This window comes from Bombina bombina, chromosome 1, assembly GCF_027579735.1.
Source record: "Bombina bombina isolate aBomBom1 chromosome 1, aBomBom1.pri, whole genome shotgun sequence".
Lineage (NCBI taxonomy): Eukaryota > Metazoa > Chordata > Amphibia > Anura > Bombinatoridae > Bombina > Bombina bombina.
In genome coordinates, this window is record NC_069499.1 from 1,508,483,485 (window position 1) to 1,508,501,054 (window position 17,570).

Consider the following 17,570-nt stretch of genomic DNA (forward strand, 5'->3'; position numbering starts at 1 on the left):
TAAGGTTTCTGATTCTATAACTGCATTAGATACTCTTGCTAAGATGTCTGATGATGAGAATACTTCAGTAGCTTATGAAGGTGATATTTCAGATTCTGACACACTAGCAGAAAAATCTTCCGATTCTGAAGAAGTTAATTTTAGATTTAAGCTTGAGCACCCCCGATTAATTTTGAAGAAGGTTCTAGCTACTTTGGACGACTCTGAACCGGTGGTTGCTATCAACCCCACGAAGTCCTCAAAGTTGGGTAGAGTCTATGATTTACCATCTTCTGAGGTGGTTTTTCCAGTACCAAGGAAGATGTCTGAAATTATTGCTCAGGAATGGGACAAACCAGGAGTTTCTTTTCCCCCTTCACATGTTTTTGTTTAAGAAAATATTTTCTGTGGCTGACTCTATTCGTGATTCGTGGCGCACTGTTCCTAAAGTAGAGGCAGCTATTTTTATTCTTGCTAAGAGAACTACCATTCCTATAGAGTATAGAGGGTAGTTGCTCTTTTAAGGATCCAATGGACAAAAAGCTAGAGGCTTAAGGATTACAGTGGCAATTACTACGGTTGCAGATGCTCCATCTTATTGGTGCCATGCGTTATCTGATCTTATCTCAGAGGAAACTACAGTAGAGGAGATCCAGGATAGGATCAAAGCTCTTAAATTGGCCAATAATCTGATGCCAATATGCAGATAATTTGTCTGGGAGCTAAGATGTCTAGCTACACAGTTCTAGCTCGCAGGACTCTGTGGTTAAAATCTAAGTCTGTTGATGTCTCTTCTAAGGCCAAGCTTTTGGCTTTGCCTTACAAGGGAAAGACTCTGTTTGGACCTGGTCTGGCAGAAATCATTTCAGAGATTACGGGTGGAAAGGGATCTTTCCTACCTCATGACATGTAGAAAAGACCTAGAGGTAGTCAGACTTATAATTTTTGTTCCTTTCGTAACTTTAAGGGACAAAAGTCCTCCCCTTTCTCATCTAAATCAGATCAACCCAGAACTTCTTGGAAATCCAACCAGCCCTGGAATAAGGGAAAACAAAAAAGAAGCCTTCTAGTGACTCTAAAACAGCATGAAGGTTCCACCCCCGATTCCTGTGTGGGTTTGGTGTGTGTGTGGTGGGGGGGGGCATGCTTTCTCTTTTTCGTCATGCCTGGATACGCGATGTCCCAGAACCTTGGGCGGTGGACATAGAATCTCAGGGTTTAAGAATGGGATTCAAGTCTTGCCCTCCCAGGGGCAGATTTCTCCTGTCAAGACTTACCTCAAACCAAATAAAGAAGGAAGCCTTCTTAAACTGTGTAAAAGACCTATTCTCTCTGGGAGTTATTGTTCCTGTCCCTCTAGCAGAACAGGGTCTAGGATTCTACTCTATTCTAATCTATTTGTAGTTCCCAAAAAGGAGGGAACTTTTTGAACCATTTTAGACCTCGTGTTTAAACAAATTCCTCAGGGTTCGTCTATCTGTGGCCTAATGCATGGAGGTGATTTGTCTAATGGTGGCATCAATGGACATCATTCCTTTTGCTCAGTTCCATCTACGACCTCTACAACTTTGTATGCTCTGCCAATGTATGCTCCGCAAGATTTACCATAAGATATGGCGTAAATATCTTTATTGGTGTGATTCTAAGGGGGTTCCCCTGGAGCCTGCTGAGGATTCCCCAGATTTTGTCCTTTCTTTAGGATGGACTGGATAAGGGTTTATCGGTCAGTTCTCTAAAAGGTCAGATTTCACTGTTATCTGTCTTTTTCCACAAATGTCTGGCAGATTTACCAGGCATTCAAGCCTTTGTACAGGCCCCGGTTAGAGTCAGGCCTGTGTTTAAACCTGTTGATCCCCCATGGAGCCTTAATCTAGTTCTTAAAGTTTTACAGCAGGCCGCGTTCGAGCCTATGCATGTTGTTGATCTATAACTGTTATCCTGGAAGGTTTTGTTTCTTGTGGCCATTTCTTCCGCTCGCAGTGTGTCTGAACTTTCAGCTCTGCACTGTGATTCTCCTTACCTTATTTTTCATGCTGATAAGGCGGTTTTTCGTATTAAATTGGGGTTTCTTCCTAAGGTAGTATTGGATCGAATCATTAATCCGCAAATTTTTGTTCCTTCGCTTTGTCCTTCTTCTCAAATGGAACGTCTCTTGCATAACTTGGATGTTGTGCGGGCTCTACAATTTTACTTGCAAGCAGCTAAAGATTTTCGGCAATCTTCTGCCCTGTTTGTTGTTTTCTCTGGAAAGCATAAGGGTGAGAAGGCCACCTATGGATGAGAAGTTTGATTCATTTGGCTTATGAGACTGCTGGACAGCAGCCTCCTGAGAGAATTACGGCTCATTCCTCTAGGGCTGTATCCTCATCTTGGGCTTTCAAAAATGAACCTTCTGTGGAACAGATTTGGCAGCAACATTGTCTTCTCTGCATACTTTTTCCAAATTCTACAAATTTGATACTTTTGCCTCGGCCGAGGCTTCTTTTAGAAGAAAGGTTCTTTAAGCGGTGGTGCCTTCTGTTTAGGTCCTCCTGCCTGTTCATTCTGTGTCCTCTAGCTTGGGTATTGGTTCCCACTAGTAATTGGAATGACGTCGTAGACACTCCATGTCTTAGGAAAGAAAACAAAATTTATGCTCACCTGATAAATTTCTTTCTTTCCGGACATGGAGAGTCCACGACCCTGCCCTCTCTTAATTATAACTCAGCAGTTTTTTTTTGTGTTAACTTCAGGCACCATTTCACCCTTGTGTTTCTTCCTCTTCAATTTTCTTTGGCTGAATGACTGGGGTTTATGGGTAAGGCAGTTACACTTAACAGCTTTGCTGGGTTCCTCTTTGCCGCCTCCTGCTGGCCAGGAATTGAATATCCCACTAGTAATTGGAATGACGTCGTAGACTCTCCATGTCCAGAAAGAAAGAAATTTATCAGGTGAGCATAAATTTAGTTTTTTTTTTTTGTTGTAATCCATATTTTAAAAGCACTTGAAAAATAAGGCTCGTAATTGACATTCTTGACAAGCTTAAACCTACAGAAATACGAGTCTAATTTTTAAGGTTAATTTTCATGGCTGACTTATTCCGAAAAAATGTAATAAGCAGATCATTGTGCTTGTGTTTGTATTGCAGATCAGAGACTGGATCTATGCAAACTCGGGCCAAATGACAATGATACTGTTCGAGGACAGATTGTAGGTGAGTAAATTAAATTGTCTGAATATATAATTTGCTGGAAGCCAGATAAGGCAACACTTTAACTGTTCTGTTTGGCATCCTAGTGGTGTTGGTTCATCAGTTTAATCTTCTAAAGAAAGAATTGGAATTACATTTGTACCTGTGATAAAAGGATTTATCATACTAAGCATTATTTGTGCATAACCAGATGATCTTATAAGCTGTTTTATAAGGAGAATGAAATAAATGATTTGATAAATCAATAAATGTCTATCATATTGTATCATTAAATGGACGGTGTACACAAAAACAAATATGGGCTATTTAAATAAATATTTGGGTGTAAAGTTTGTAATTTATATGCATTACCTATTTTTGCTGCTAAAAAATTGTAAAAGCCTTGAAGTACACTGTCCCTTTAAATAAATTGTGTTTCAGACTGTAACTGGTATTCTTCATCTTTGCAGTCAGTCTTCAGTCCAGAGACCGTATAGGAACTGGTGGGCAGGTTGTGGATTGCAGTAGGCTGTTTGACAACGATTTACCAGATGGGTGAGAGAACCGCACTTGACCTGCAAATATTAAAACATGTCCAATGATAACACGCAAGATCTATTTTAGTAGTAACTAAGCATGCTACAGGTTTACCTCAGCACTATAATTCTTAGAGATCACATCTTAGATGTTAGATTTTTTTTTTCGGTGGCCACCCAATTTCCGTTTTAGTAAGCCACTAATTACTTATGCTGTAGATGTAGCGATAGTATCAAATACTCATTTTGCTTTACGCTTTGATAGTCATATGGTTATGTTAAATCATCATTACATTGTGGGTTAATATAAAGACACCCCTTGGAGAAACTCAAACTTTTATCTATGGACCGGAGACATGATCCTCCTTCCAACTTTTGTATCTCTCCAGTTTTTCAGTGTTGATTTCAGAAGTTTGCTTCATTAAAGGGATATGAAAACCCCAATTTCTCTTGTTAAGTGTGTTCAGTCCACGGGTCATCCATTACTTATGGGATATATTCTCCTTCCCAACAGGAAGTTGCAAGAGGATCACCCAAGCAGAGCTGCTATATAGCTCCTCCCCTCACATGTCATATCCAGTCATTCTCTTGCAACTCTCAACATAGAAGGAGGTCGTGAGAGGAGTTAGGAGTTTTTTACTTAATTATTCTTCAATCAAAAGTTTATTTTAAATGGCACCGGAGTGTGCTGTTTTTTCTCTCAGGCAGTATTTAGAAGAAGAATCTGCCTGCGTTTTCTATGATCTTAGCAGACGTAACTAAGATCCACTGGCTGTTCTCGTACATTCTGAGGAGTGGGGTAACTTCAGAAAAGGGAATAGCATGCGGGGTCACCTGCAAATGAGGTATGTGCAGTAAAATATTTTCTAAGGAATGGAATTGACTAAGAAAACACTGCTGATACCCATATGATGTAAGTACAGCCTTAAATGCAGTAGTAGCGACTGGTATCAGGCTGATAAATGTATGCGCAGTAGAATTATTTTCTAGGGAATGGAATTTGACTGAGAAAATAATGTTAATACTGAAATAATGTATGAGCCTTAACTGCAGTAGAAGCGACTGGTAGCAGGATGAGTGATAACTTTACATAACACTTGAAATGTTTGTTTTTAAAACGTTTATTGGCATGTTAATCGTTTTGTGAGGTATTTGGTGATAAATCTTTTGGGGCATGATTTTTTTCCACATGGCTAACGTATATTTCTGCATAGAAACAGTTATATCAGGTCTCCCACTGTTGTAATATGAGTGGGAGGGGCCTTTTTTTAGCGCCTTGTTGCGCAGTTAAAATTCAATCACAGTCTTCCTGTTTCTTCCTCCTTGATCAAGGACGTCTCCAGAGAGCTCAGGGGTCTTCAAAATTTATTTTTGAGGGAGGTAATCAGTCACAGCAGACCTGTGACAGTGTGTTTGACTGTGATAAAAACGTTAACTGTTGAATTGATTATCCGTTTTGGGTATTAAGGGGTTAAATCATCCTTTTGCTAGTGGGTGCAATCCTCTGCTAATTTCATACATTTACTGTTAAAATTTGGTTGCTATAACTGAATTAGTTCATTGTTATTTCAACTGTGACAGTTTTTTTTTTTTTGTGTGTTTTTAAAAAGCTTTTTATATTGCTTGTAAATTTATATAAAGTATTTTCCAAGCTTGCTAGCCTCATTGCTAGTCTGTTTAAAAATGTCTGATACAGATGAATCTGCTTTTTCATTATGTTTAAAAGCCAATGTGGAGCCCAATAGAAATATGTGTACCATTTGTATTGATGTTACTTTAAATAAAAGTCAGTCTTTAACGGTAAAGAAATTATCACCAGACAACGAGGGGGAAGTTATGCCGGCTAACTCTCCTCACGTGTCAGTACCTTCGCCTCCCGCTCAGGAGGTGCGTGATATTGTGGCGCCAAGTACATCAAGGCCCTTACAAATCACTTTACAAGATATGTCTAATGTTATGACAGAAGTATTATCTAACTTGCCTGAGTTAAGAGGCAAGCGCGATAGCTCTGGGTTAAGGACAGAGCGCGCTGATGACACGAGAGCCATGTCCGATACTGCGTCACAATTTGCAGAACATGAGAGCTTCATTCTGTGGGTGACGGATCTGATCCAGGGAGACCGGATTCAGAAATTTCAAATTTTAAATTTAAGCTTGAGAACCTCCGTGTATTGCTAGGGGAGGTGTTAGCAGCTCTGAATGATTGTGACACGGTTGCAATCCCAGAGAAATTGTGTAGGCTGTATAAATACTTTGCGGTACCGGTGTGTACTGACGTTTTTCCTATACCTAAAAGGCTTACAGAGATTATTAACAAGGAGTGGGATAGACCCGGTGTGCCTTTTTCCCCCCCTCCGATATTTAGAAAAATGTTCCCAATAGACGCTACCACACGAGACTTATGGCAGACGGTCCCTAAGGTGGAGGGAGCAGTTTCTACTTTAGCTAAGCGTACCACTATCCCGGTGGAGGATAGTTGTGCTTTCTCAGATCCAATGGATAAAAAATTAGGTTACCTTAAGAAAATGTTTGTTCAACAAGGTTTTATATTACAGCCCCTTGCATGCATTGCGCCCGTCACTGCTGCGGCGGCATTCTGGTTTGAGTCTCTGGAAGAGGCTATTCGCACAGCACCATTGGATGAGATTATGAACAAGCTTGAAGCACTTAAGCTAGCTAATGCGTTTGTTTCGGATGCCGTTGTGCATTTAACCAAACTAACGGCTAAGAACTCCGGATTCGCCATCCAGGCGCGCAGAGCGCTATGGCTTAAATCCTGGTCAGCAGACGTGACTTCTAAATCTAAATTGCTTAATATTCCTTTCAAAGGGCAAACCTTATTCGGGCCCGGCTTGAAAGAAATTATTGCTGACATTACTGGAGGTAAGGGTCACACCCTTCCTCAGGACAGGGCCAAATCAAAGGCCAAACAGTCTAATTTTCGTGCCTTTCGTAATTTCAAGGCAGGAGCAGCATCAACTTCCTCCGCTCCAAAACAGGAAGGAACTGCTGCTCGTTACAGACAGGGTTGGAAAGGCAACCAGTCCTGGAACAAGGGCAAGCAGGCCAGAAAGCCTACTTCTGCCCCTAAGACAGCATGAAGAAAGGGCCCCCTATCCGGAAACGGATCTAGTGGGGGGCAGACTTTCTCTCTTCGCCCAGGCTTGGGCAAGAGATGTCCAGGATCCCTGGACGCTGGAGATCATATATCAGGGATACCTTCTGGACTTCAAAGCTTCTCCTCCACAAGGGAGATTTCACCTGTCAAGGTTATCAAAAAACCTAATAAAGAAAGAGGCATTTCTACAATGTGTACAAGACCTCTTAGTAATGGGAGTGATCCACCCAGTTCCGCGGACGGAACAAGGGCAAGGTTTTTACTCAAATCTCTTTGTGGTTCCCAAAAAAGAGGGAACCTTCAGACCAATTTTAGACCTAAAGATCTTAAACAAGTTCCTAAGGGTTCCATCGTTCAAAATGGAAACTATTCGAACCATCCTACCCATGATCCAAGAGGGTCAGTATATGACCACAGTGGACTTAAAGGATGCCTACCTTCACATACCGATTCACAAAGATCATTATCGGTACCTAAGATTTGCCTTTCTAGACAGGCATTACCAGTTTGTAGCTCTTCCGTTCGGGTTAGCTACGGCCCCGAGAATTTTTACAAAGGTTCTGGGCTCACTTCTGGCGGTACTAAGACCGCGAGGCATAGCGGTGGCTCCGTACCTAGACGACATTCTGATACAAGCGTCAAGTTTTCAAAATGCAAAGTCTCATACAGACATAGTTCTAGCTTTTCTGAGGTCGCATGGGTGAAAAGTGAACATGGAAAAGAGTTCTCTATTACCACTCACAAGGGTTCCCTTTCTAGGGACTCTTATAGATTCTGTAGAGATGAAGATTTACCTGACGGAGTCCAGGTTATCAAAAATTCTAAATGCTTGCCGTGTCCTTCATTCCATTCCAAGCCCATCAGTAGCTCAGTGCATGGAAGTAATCGGCTTAATGGTCGCGGCAATGGACATAGTGCCATTTGCGCGCCTGCATCTCAGACCGCTGCAATTATGCATGCTAAGTCAGTGGAATGGGGATTACTCAGATCTGTCCCCTCTACTGAATCTGGACCAGGAGGCCAGAGATTCTCTTCTCTGGTGGTTGTCTCGGGTCCATCTGTCCGAAGGAATGACCTTTCGCAGGCCAGATTGGACGATTGTAACAACAGATGCCAGCCTACTAGGGTGGGGCGCAGTCTGGAACTCCCTGAAGGCTCAGGGATCGTTGACTCAGGAGGAGAAACTCCTCCCAATAAACATTCTGGAATTAAGAGCAATATTCAATGCTCTTCTAGCTTGGCCTCAGTTAGCAACTCTGAGGTTCATCAGATTTCAGTCGGACAACATCACGACTGTAGCTTACATCAACCATCAAGGGGGAACCAGGAGTTCCCTAGCGATGTTAGAAGTCTCGAAGATAATTCGCTGGGCAGAGTCTCACTCTTGCCACCTGTCAGCGATCTACATCCCAGGCGTGGAGAACTGGGAGGCGGACTTTCTAAATTGCTAGACCTTTCATCTGGGGGAGTGGGAACTTCACCCGGAGGTCTTTGCCCAACTGATTCTTCCGGAACTGGATCTCATGGCATCTCGCCAGAACGCCAAGCTTCCTTGTTACGGATCCAGGTCCAGGGACCCGGGAGCGGTGCTGATAGATGCACTAGCAGCCCCTTGGGTTTTCAACATGGCTTATGTGTTTCCACAGTTTCCGTTGCTGCCTCGACTGATTGCCAAGATCAAAGAGGAGAGAGCATCGGTAATTCTGATAGCGCCTGCGTGGCCACGCAGGACTTGGTATGCAGACCTAGTGGACATGTCGTCCTGTCCACCATGGTCTCTGCCTCTGAGGCAGGACCTTCTAATTCAGGGTCCTTTCAACTATCCAAGCCTAATTTCGGTTATTGATACATTAGATACGTTAGAGTCGGTTATTGATACATTATTACAGGCTTGGAAACCTGTTACCAGAAAAATTTACCATAAGATATGGCGTAAATATTTATATTGGTGTGAATCCAAGAGTTACTCATGGAGTAAGGTTAGGATTCCTAGGATATTGTCTTTTCTACAAGTGGGTTTAGAAAAGGGTTTATCTGCTAGTTCGTTAAAGGGACAGATTTCTGCTCTGTCTATTCTTTTACACAAACGTCTGGCAGAAGTTCCAGACGTTCAGGCTTTAGCTAGGATTAAGCCTGTGTTTAAGACTGTTGCTCCGCCGTGGAGCTTAAACTTAGTTCTTAAAGTTCTTCAAGGTGTTCCGTTTGAACCCCTTCATTCCATTGATATTAAGCTGTTATCTTGGAAAGTTCTGTTTTTGATGGCTATTTCCTCGGCTCGAAGAGTCTCTGAGTTATCTGCCTTACATTGTGATTCTCCTTATCTGATTTTTCATTCAGACAAGGTAGTTCTGCGTACTAAACCTGGGTTTTTACCTAAGGTAGTTTCTAACAGGAATATCAATCAAGAGATTGTTGTTCCATCATTATGTCCTAATCCTTCTTCAAAGAAGGAACGTCTTTTGCATAATCTGGACGTAGTCCGTGCCCTGAAGTTCTACTTACAGGCAACTAAAGATTTTCGGCAAACTTCTTCTCTGTTTGTCGTTTATTCTGGACAGAGGAGAGGTCAAAAGGCTTCGGCCACCTCTCTCTCTTTTTGGCTTTGTAGCATAATACGTTTAGCCTATGAGACTGCTGGACAGCAGCCCCCTGAAAGAATTACAGCTCATTCCACTAGAGCTGTGGCTTCCACCTGGGCCTTTAAGAATGAGGCCTCTGTTGAACAGATTTGCAAGGCTGCAACTTGGTCTTCACTTCATACCTTTTCAAAATTTTACAAATTTGACACTTTTGCTTCTTCGGAGGCTGTTTTTGGGAGAAAGGTTCTACAGGCAGTGGTTCCTTCTGTTTAAATGTTCCTGCCTTGTCCCTCCCATCATCCGTGTACTTTAGCTTTGGTATTGGTATCCCATAAGTAATGGATGACCCGTGGACTGAACACACTTAACAAGAGAAAACATAATTTATGCTTACCTGATAAATTTATTTCTCTTGTAGTGTGTTCAGTCCACGGCCCGCCCTGTCTTTTTTTGATGCAGTTCTAAATTTTAATTAAAACTCCAGTCACCACTGCACCCTATAGTTTCTCCTTTCTTGTCTTGTTTCGGTCGAATGACTAGATATGACATGTGAGGGGAGGAGCTATATAGCAGCTCTGCTGTGGGTGATCCTCTTTTAACTTCCTGTTGGGAAGTAGAATATCCCACAAGTAATGGATGATCCGTGGACTGGATACACTTAACAAGAGAAAAACGGATTGATAAGTGTCTAAAACCGGTTAAAACCCCCTAAAGCACCTTGCCACAGGTCTGCTGTGGCCCTACCTGCCCTTAGGAAGCGGTAATATGGGGTTTAAAGCTTCAATTAGTCCCTCAGAAGACTCTCAGGACCTCAGGAGAAGTTGCTTGCTGCTTGTAAATGTAGGCCCCGCCCACCTCACTCAATGTTGCTGGGGCCTACACACAACTAACAAACCCTGCCTGAAAGCCATGTGGGTTATAAACAACCCCAAAGAACCCTCAAGCAAATGTCCCATAAAACAGAAAACGTTACTCCCAGACACAAAAATGTTTGTCCCAAATTCACATAACAAACTGAGTGCCCACAAAAAATTAACCCTTTATGCAAGCTAGTAAAAACCTCTGATAACACTAGGATTACTGCTTACCCTTCCCCTAATGGGGACACTGTCAGCCTTTCTGAGTTAACACAGTCTCTGCAGAAAATATGACTGAACATACCTCATTGCTGTATAGCAAGAAACCGTTCCTCACACTGAAGTTTTCCTGTACTCCTCAGCTTCTGTGGGAACAGCAGTGGACCTTAGTTACAAAAGGTAAGATCATCATCCTACAGGCAGAAATCTTCATCTATGTCCTGCCTGAGAGTAAATAGTACAACACCGGTACCATTTAAAAATAGCAAACACTTGATTGAAGATAAAATAAAACTAACAGTTTAACACCTCTTCTCTTTACCCTTCCTGCTTAGAGCCAGCAAAGAGAATGACTGGGGGGTGGAGTTAAGGGGGAGCTATATAGACAGCTCTGCTGTGGTGCTCTCTTCGCTACTTCCTGTCATGAAGGACAATATAAAGAAACAAAGAGCAAGGGCAAACAGAGTATAGGATCCAGAAATATGAGACGGAGTAAAAATCCTCTCCTGGGTCTTAAGGACAATATCCCACAAGTTAGGATGAATCCATGGACTTGGTACATCTTGCAAAAGAAATACTGAATATCAGAAAGCTCAGCGAGCCTCTTTGCAACAGAACAGATAATGCCGAAATCTGTCCCATAGATTCTGGTAAGATAGTTTCATTTTTATACACATTATGAGAACGCAGAAGACACGTCACAGTGTGATGCCTCTTATCTTTATAGAATCAAGGGTTAACATCCCTGGTAAGGGGATTATTGAACAGGGGGTGTTTATACATAATATTGTTGTGTCATTGCTGCATTATGTGTGAGATGAAGCTCTGGCAATGGGTGAACTTTAGTTTCCTTCTGAGAGTATTTGCGCGGCTGTTTTGGCGTGTTTTCTCCCTAGTGCAGGGGCGGTCCTGCGAGAATTTACTTCTGACCAGGTGTGGCTAATCTACTTCCTTGCTGCGGCAAATGTTTCAACACACCGGGTTTGTTTTTCAGCCGGCAGCGGTGGTAGCGGCGGTTGCTTGAGCTGTGACATATTGGTGCGAATCTCTGTCTGATTTGTTCGAGAGGGAGACTGCCCTCGACGAGATACAAGAGAATTAAGGCCTTGAAGGTTGCTAATTCCTTTATTGGACTCGATCATATCCACGGTGACTGGACGCAAGGGTGCTTTTCTACTGCAGGATAAGAAGGTTAAGCCTAAGGGATCTACTTTTCGTCCCTTTCATGTGGACAAGACACAACGCCAGCAGCCCGCCACAAAAGCGGATCAGTCCAAGGGTACGTCGAAGCCAGCTCAGTCTTGGATTAAATCCAAGCAGAACAAGAAGCCTGCCAAAACCAAGTCAGTATGAAGGGGCGGCGCCCGACCGGTCTCCGGACCAAGTAGGGGGAAGATTATCTCTCTTCTTAGAGGCCTGGTTGCAGGATGTTAAGGACCCTTGGGTTCTGGAGGTTTTCGCCCAGGGATACAGGATAGGGTTCAGAACTCATGCGCCCAGGGGCAGATTACTCCTTTCAAATCTGTCTTCCAGATCAGAGAAGAGAGAAGCCTTTCTAGAATGTGTGATGGATCTCTCTTCTCTCTGAGTTATTGTACCAGTACCCCCAGCAGAAAGGGATCTAGGGTACTATTCAAACCTTTTTGTGGTCCCAAAGAAGGAGGGCACGTTCCTCCCGATTCTAGACCTAAAATGTTTAAACATGTTTCTGGCTGTTCCATCGTTCAAAATGGAAACGATCAGATCTATTCTGCCCCTAGTTCAAGAGGGTCAGTTCATGACGACAATAGACTTGAAAGATGCCTACCTTCATGTGCCAATCCACAGGGATCACTTCAGGTTCCTGAGATTTGCGTTTCTGGACCAACATTTCCAGTTTGTTGCCCTTCCCTTTGGTCTGGCGACGGCCCGAGAGTCTTCACAAAGGTTCTGGGGGCGCTGCTTGCCGTAGCCTGATCCAAAGGCATTGCAGTGGCGCCCTATCTGGACGGCATCCTAGTCCAGGTACCGTTATTCAGTCTTGCAGAGGATCACTCGAGGGCCCTTCTTCTTTTGCTCCAATCTCACGGTTGGAAGATAAACTCAGGAAAGATCTCCCTGATTCCCAGCAACAGGGTGGAGTTTCTGGGAACGATAATACATTCTATATCCATGAGGATATTTCTCACAGATCAGCGACACAGGAAGATTGCGTCCGCCTGTTTTGCCCTTCAGTCCTACTCTAGTCCCTCTGTGGCTCAGAGTATGGAGGTGATCGGGCTCATGGAATCCAGCATTGATGTCATTCCATTCGCCAGGTTTCATCTCAGACCTCTTCAGTTGTGCATGTTGAGACAGTGGAACGGTGATCATGCAGACCTATCCCAGCAGATTTCTCTGGACGATCGAACGAGGGACTCCCTCTCTTGGTGGATCCGTCCAGAACAACTGTCCCAAGGGACAACTTTCCTGAGACCGTCCTGGGAGATTGTGACCATGAACGTTAGTCTGGCAGGATGGGAAGCTGTTTGGGGTGCCAGGACGGCACAGGGAAATTGGTCTAGAGAGGAGTCGCTCCTCCCGATCAATATTCTGGAACTTCGAGCAATCTACAATGGCGTGGCCTCTTCTGGGGTCGTTCAGCTTCATCAGATTCCAGACAGACAACATTACCAGTGCCACAGCTTCTCGCTCTCAGTAATCCACATTCCGGGTGTGGACAACTGGGAAGCGTATTTTCTCAGCAGGCAATCTTTCCATCTGGGGGAATGGTCTCTGCACCCCAAGGTGTTTGCGGAGATTTGTCACGAATGGGGGACTCCGGAGATAGATCTCATGGCGTCCAGACTCAATTGCAAGCTACCCAGATACAGTTGGCGGTCCAGTGATCCCCAGGCAGAGCTGATAGATGCCTTGGCGGTTCCTTGGGGGTTCAACCTAGTTTACATTTTCTCACCGTTGCCACTTCTACCTCGTGTAGTGGCCCGCATCAGGCAGGAGCAAGCTTCGGCTATTCTGATTGCTCCGTCGTGGCTGCGGAGGACGTGGTTTGTGGATCTAGTGGGGATGTCATTGTCTCCTCCATGGAGGTTTCCCTGTCGCAGGGATCTGTTGGTACAGGGTCACTTTCTACATCAAAATCTAGATTCTCTGAGGCTGACTGCGTGGAGATTGAACGCTTAGTCTTGGCCAAACAAGGTTTTTCTGAGAGGGTGATTGATACTCTAGTCCAGGCCAGGAAGCCGGTTACTCGTCGCATCTATCATAAGGTGTGGAGGACTTGTCCTGGTGTGAGAAGCATGGATATCCTTGGCACAAGGTTAAAGTGAAGGTCAATTTTTATCAATGAGTGCCCGGTTTTTAAAAATACTTTTAAAAACGGGCACTTTCTTTGATGAAAATTAACATTGCACTGGATTTGAAGAAATACTTACCTTTTACTCCTGCAAAGCCGGATCGACGATCCCCCTCCTCCTTCTTCCTGCTGTGGGGTGCAAGCCATGATTGGAGGAAGCCGGTTTTCGTCATTTCTGACGTCAGAGGAACTGAGGCTGAGATCGGCGATCCGGTTTTGCAGGAGTAAAAGGTAAGTATTTCTTCAAATCCAGTGCAATGTTAATTTTCATCAATGAAAGTGCCACTGTTTTTAAAAGTATTTTTAAAAACCGGGCACTCATTGATGAAAATTGACCTTCACTTTAAGGTATCCAGGATTCTGTCCTTTCTCCAGGATGGACTAGAGAAGGGGCTTGCCGCCAGTTCCTTGAAGGGACAGATTTCGGCATTATCTGTTCTGTTGCAAAGAGGCTCGCTGAGCTTTCTGATATTCAGTATTTCTTTTGCAAGATGTACCAAGTCCACGGATTCATCCTAACTTGTGGGATATTGTCCTTAAGACCCAGGAGAGGATTTTTACTCCGTCTCATATTTCTGGATCCTATACTCTGTTTGCCCTTGCTCTTTGTTTCTTTATATTGTCCTTCATGACAGGAAGTAGCGAAGAGAGCACCACAGCAGAGCTGTCTATATAGCTCCCCCTTAACTCCACCCCCCAGTCATTCTCTTTGCTGGCTCTAAGCAGGAAGGGTAAAGAGAAGAGGTGTTAAACTGTTAGTTTTATTTTATCTTCAATCAAGTGTTTGCTATTTTTAAATGGTACCGGTGTTGTACTATTTACTCTCAGGCAGGACATAGATGAAGATTTCTGCCTGTAGGATGATGATCTTACCTTTTGTAACTAAGGTCCACTGCTGTTCCCACAGAAGCTGAGGAGTACAGGAAAACTTCAGTGTGAGGAACGGTTTCTTGCTATACAGCAATGAGGTATGTTCAGTCATATTTTCTGCAGAGACTGTGTTAACTCAGAAAGGCTGACAGTGTCCCCATTAGGGGAAGGGTAAGCAGTAATCCTAGTGTTATCAGAGGTTTTTACTAGCTTGCATAAAGGGTTAATTTTTTGTGGGCACTCAGTTTATGTGAATTTGGGACAAACGTTTTTGTTTCTGGGAGTAACGTTTTCTGTTTTATGGGACATTTGCTTGAGGGTTCTTTGGGGTTGTTTATAACCCACATGGCTTTCAGGCAGGGTTTGTTAGTTGTGTGTAGGCCCCAGCAACATTGAGTGAGGTGGGCGGGGCCTACATTTACAAGCAGCAAGCAACTTCTCCTGAGGTCCTGAGAGTCTTCTGAGGGACTAATTGAAGCTTTAAACCCCATATTACCGCTTCCTAAGGGCAGGTAGGGCCACAGCAGACCTGTGGCAAGGTGCTTTAGGGGGTTTTAACCGGTTTTAGACACTTATCAATCCGTTTTTCTCTTGTTAAGTGTATCCAGTCCACGGATCATCCATTACTTGTGGGATATTCTCCTTCCCAACAGGAAGTTGCAAGAGGATCACCCACAGCAGAGCTGCTATATAGCTCCTCCCCTAACTGTCATATCCAGTCATTCTCTTGCAAGCCTCAACAAAGATGGAGGTCGTAAGAGGAGTGTGGTGTTTTATACTTAGTTTATTCTTCAATCAAAAGTTTGTTATTTTTAAATGGTGCCGGAGTGTACTGTTTATCTCAGGCAGTATTTAGAAGAAGAATCTACCTGCGTTTTCTATGATCTTAGCAGAAGTAACTAAGATCCATGGCTGTTCTCACATATTCTGAGGAGTGAGGTAACTTCAGAGAGGGAATGGCGTGCAGGTTTTCCTGCAATAAGGTATGTGCAGTTAATATTTTTCTAGGGATGGAATTTGCTAGAAAATGCTGCTGATACTGAACTAATGTAAGTAAAGCCTTAAATGCAGTGAAGCTACTGGTATCAGGCTTATTAATAGAGATGCATACTCTTATAAAAATGTAATATAAAACGTTTGCTGGCATGTTTAATCGTTTTTATATGTATTTTGTGATAAAACTTATTGGGGCCTAGTTTTTTTCCACATGGCTGGCTTGAATTCTGCCTAGTAACAGTTTCCTGAAGGCTTTCCACTGTTGTAATATGAGTGGGAGTGGTTACAGACACAGACATCCAGCTTCTTCCTGCATGATCCAGGATATCTCTGGAGGGCTCAAAAGGCTTCAAAGTCGTTTTTGAGGGAGGTAACAAGCCACAGTAGAGCTGTGGCAGTTGTTGTGACTGTTTAAAAAAAAAAAAAAAAAAAACGTTTTAGTCAGTTATTATTCTGTGTTTGGTATTAAGGGGTTAATCATCCATTTACAAGTGGGTGCAATGCTCTGCTAACTTGTTACATACACTGTAAAAATTTTGTTAGTGTAACTGCCTTTTTTCACTGTTATTTCAAATTTTGACAAAATTTGTGTTTCTTAAAGGTGCAGTAACGTTTTTTATATTGCTTGTAAACTTGTTTAAAGTGTTTTCCAAGCTTGCTAGTCTCATTGCTAGTCTGTTTAAACATGTCTGACACAGAGGAAACAACTTGTTGTTATGTTTGAAAGCCATGGTGGAGCCCCATAGGAGAATGTGTACTAAATGTATTGATTTCACCTTAAACAGTAAATATCAGTCTTTAACTAACTATAAAAGAAATATCACCAGAAGATTCTGACGAGGGGGAAGTTATGCCGACTAACTCTCCCCACGTGTCAGACCCTTCGCCTCCCGCTCAGGGGATGCACGCTAATATGGCACCAATTGCATCAGGGACGCCCATAGCGATTACCTTGCAGGACATGGCTGCAATCATGAATAATACCCTGTCAGAGGTATTATCCAGGTTAACTGAATTAAGAGGCAAGCGCGATTGCTCTGGGGTTAGGAGAAATACAGAGCGCGCAGATGCTGTAAGGGCCATGTCTGATACTGCGTCACAATATGCAGATCATGAGGACGGAGAGCTTCAGTCTGTGGGTGACGTCTCTGATTCGGGGAAACCTGATTCAGAGATTTCTAATTTTAAATTTAAGCTTGAGAACCTCTGTGTATTGCTTGGGGAGGTATTAGCTGCTCTGAATGACTGTAACACAGTTGCAGTACCAGAGAAATTGTGTAGGCTGGATAAATACTATGCAGTGCCGGTGTGTACTGATGTTTTTCCTATACCTGAAAGGCTTACAGAAATTATTAGCAAGGAGTGGGATAGACCGGGTGTGCCTTTTTCCCCACCTCCTATATTTAGAAAAATGTTTCCAGACGCCACTACACGGGACTTATGGCAGACGGTCCCTAAGGTGGAGGGAGCAGTCTCTACTTTAGCAAAGCGTACCACTATCCCGGTTGAGGACAGTTGTGCTTTTTCAGATCCAATGGATAAAAAATTGGAGGGTTACCTTAAGAAAATGTTTATTCAACAAGGTTTTATTTTACAGCCCCTTGCATGCATAGCGCCTGTCACGGCCGCGGCGGCATTCTGGTTTGAGGCCCTGGAAGAGGCCATCCATACAGCTGCATTGACTGAAATTATTGACAAGCTTAGAACACTTAAGCTAGCTAACTCATTTGTTTCTGATGCCATTGTTCATTTGACTAAACTAACGGCTAAGAATTCCGGATTCGCCATCCAGGCGCGTAGGGCGCTATGGCTTAAATCCTGGTCAGCTGACGTGACTTCAAAGTCTAAATTACTCCACATTCCTTTCAAGGGGCAGACCTTATTCAGGCCTGGTTTGAAGGAAATTATTGCTG

At 43.3% G+C, this 17,570-nt stretch overlaps 1 protein-coding gene across 1 annotated transcript in view; it reads left to right on the forward strand.

Moving 5' to 3' along the window:
* Positions 1-17,570, forward strand: part of SMURF2 (SMAD specific E3 ubiquitin protein ligase 2) — a 456,801-nt gene that overhangs the window by 222,155 nt on the left and 217,076 nt on the right. Inside the window, exons 5-6 of the mRNA XM_053707978.1 lie at positions 3,107-3,172; positions 3,619-3,703. Of these exons, the coding sequence (XP_053563953.1) occupies positions 3,107-3,172; positions 3,619-3,703 (151 nt within the window). The remainder of the gene's footprint in view (positions 1-3,106; positions 3,173-3,618; positions 3,704-17,570) is intronic.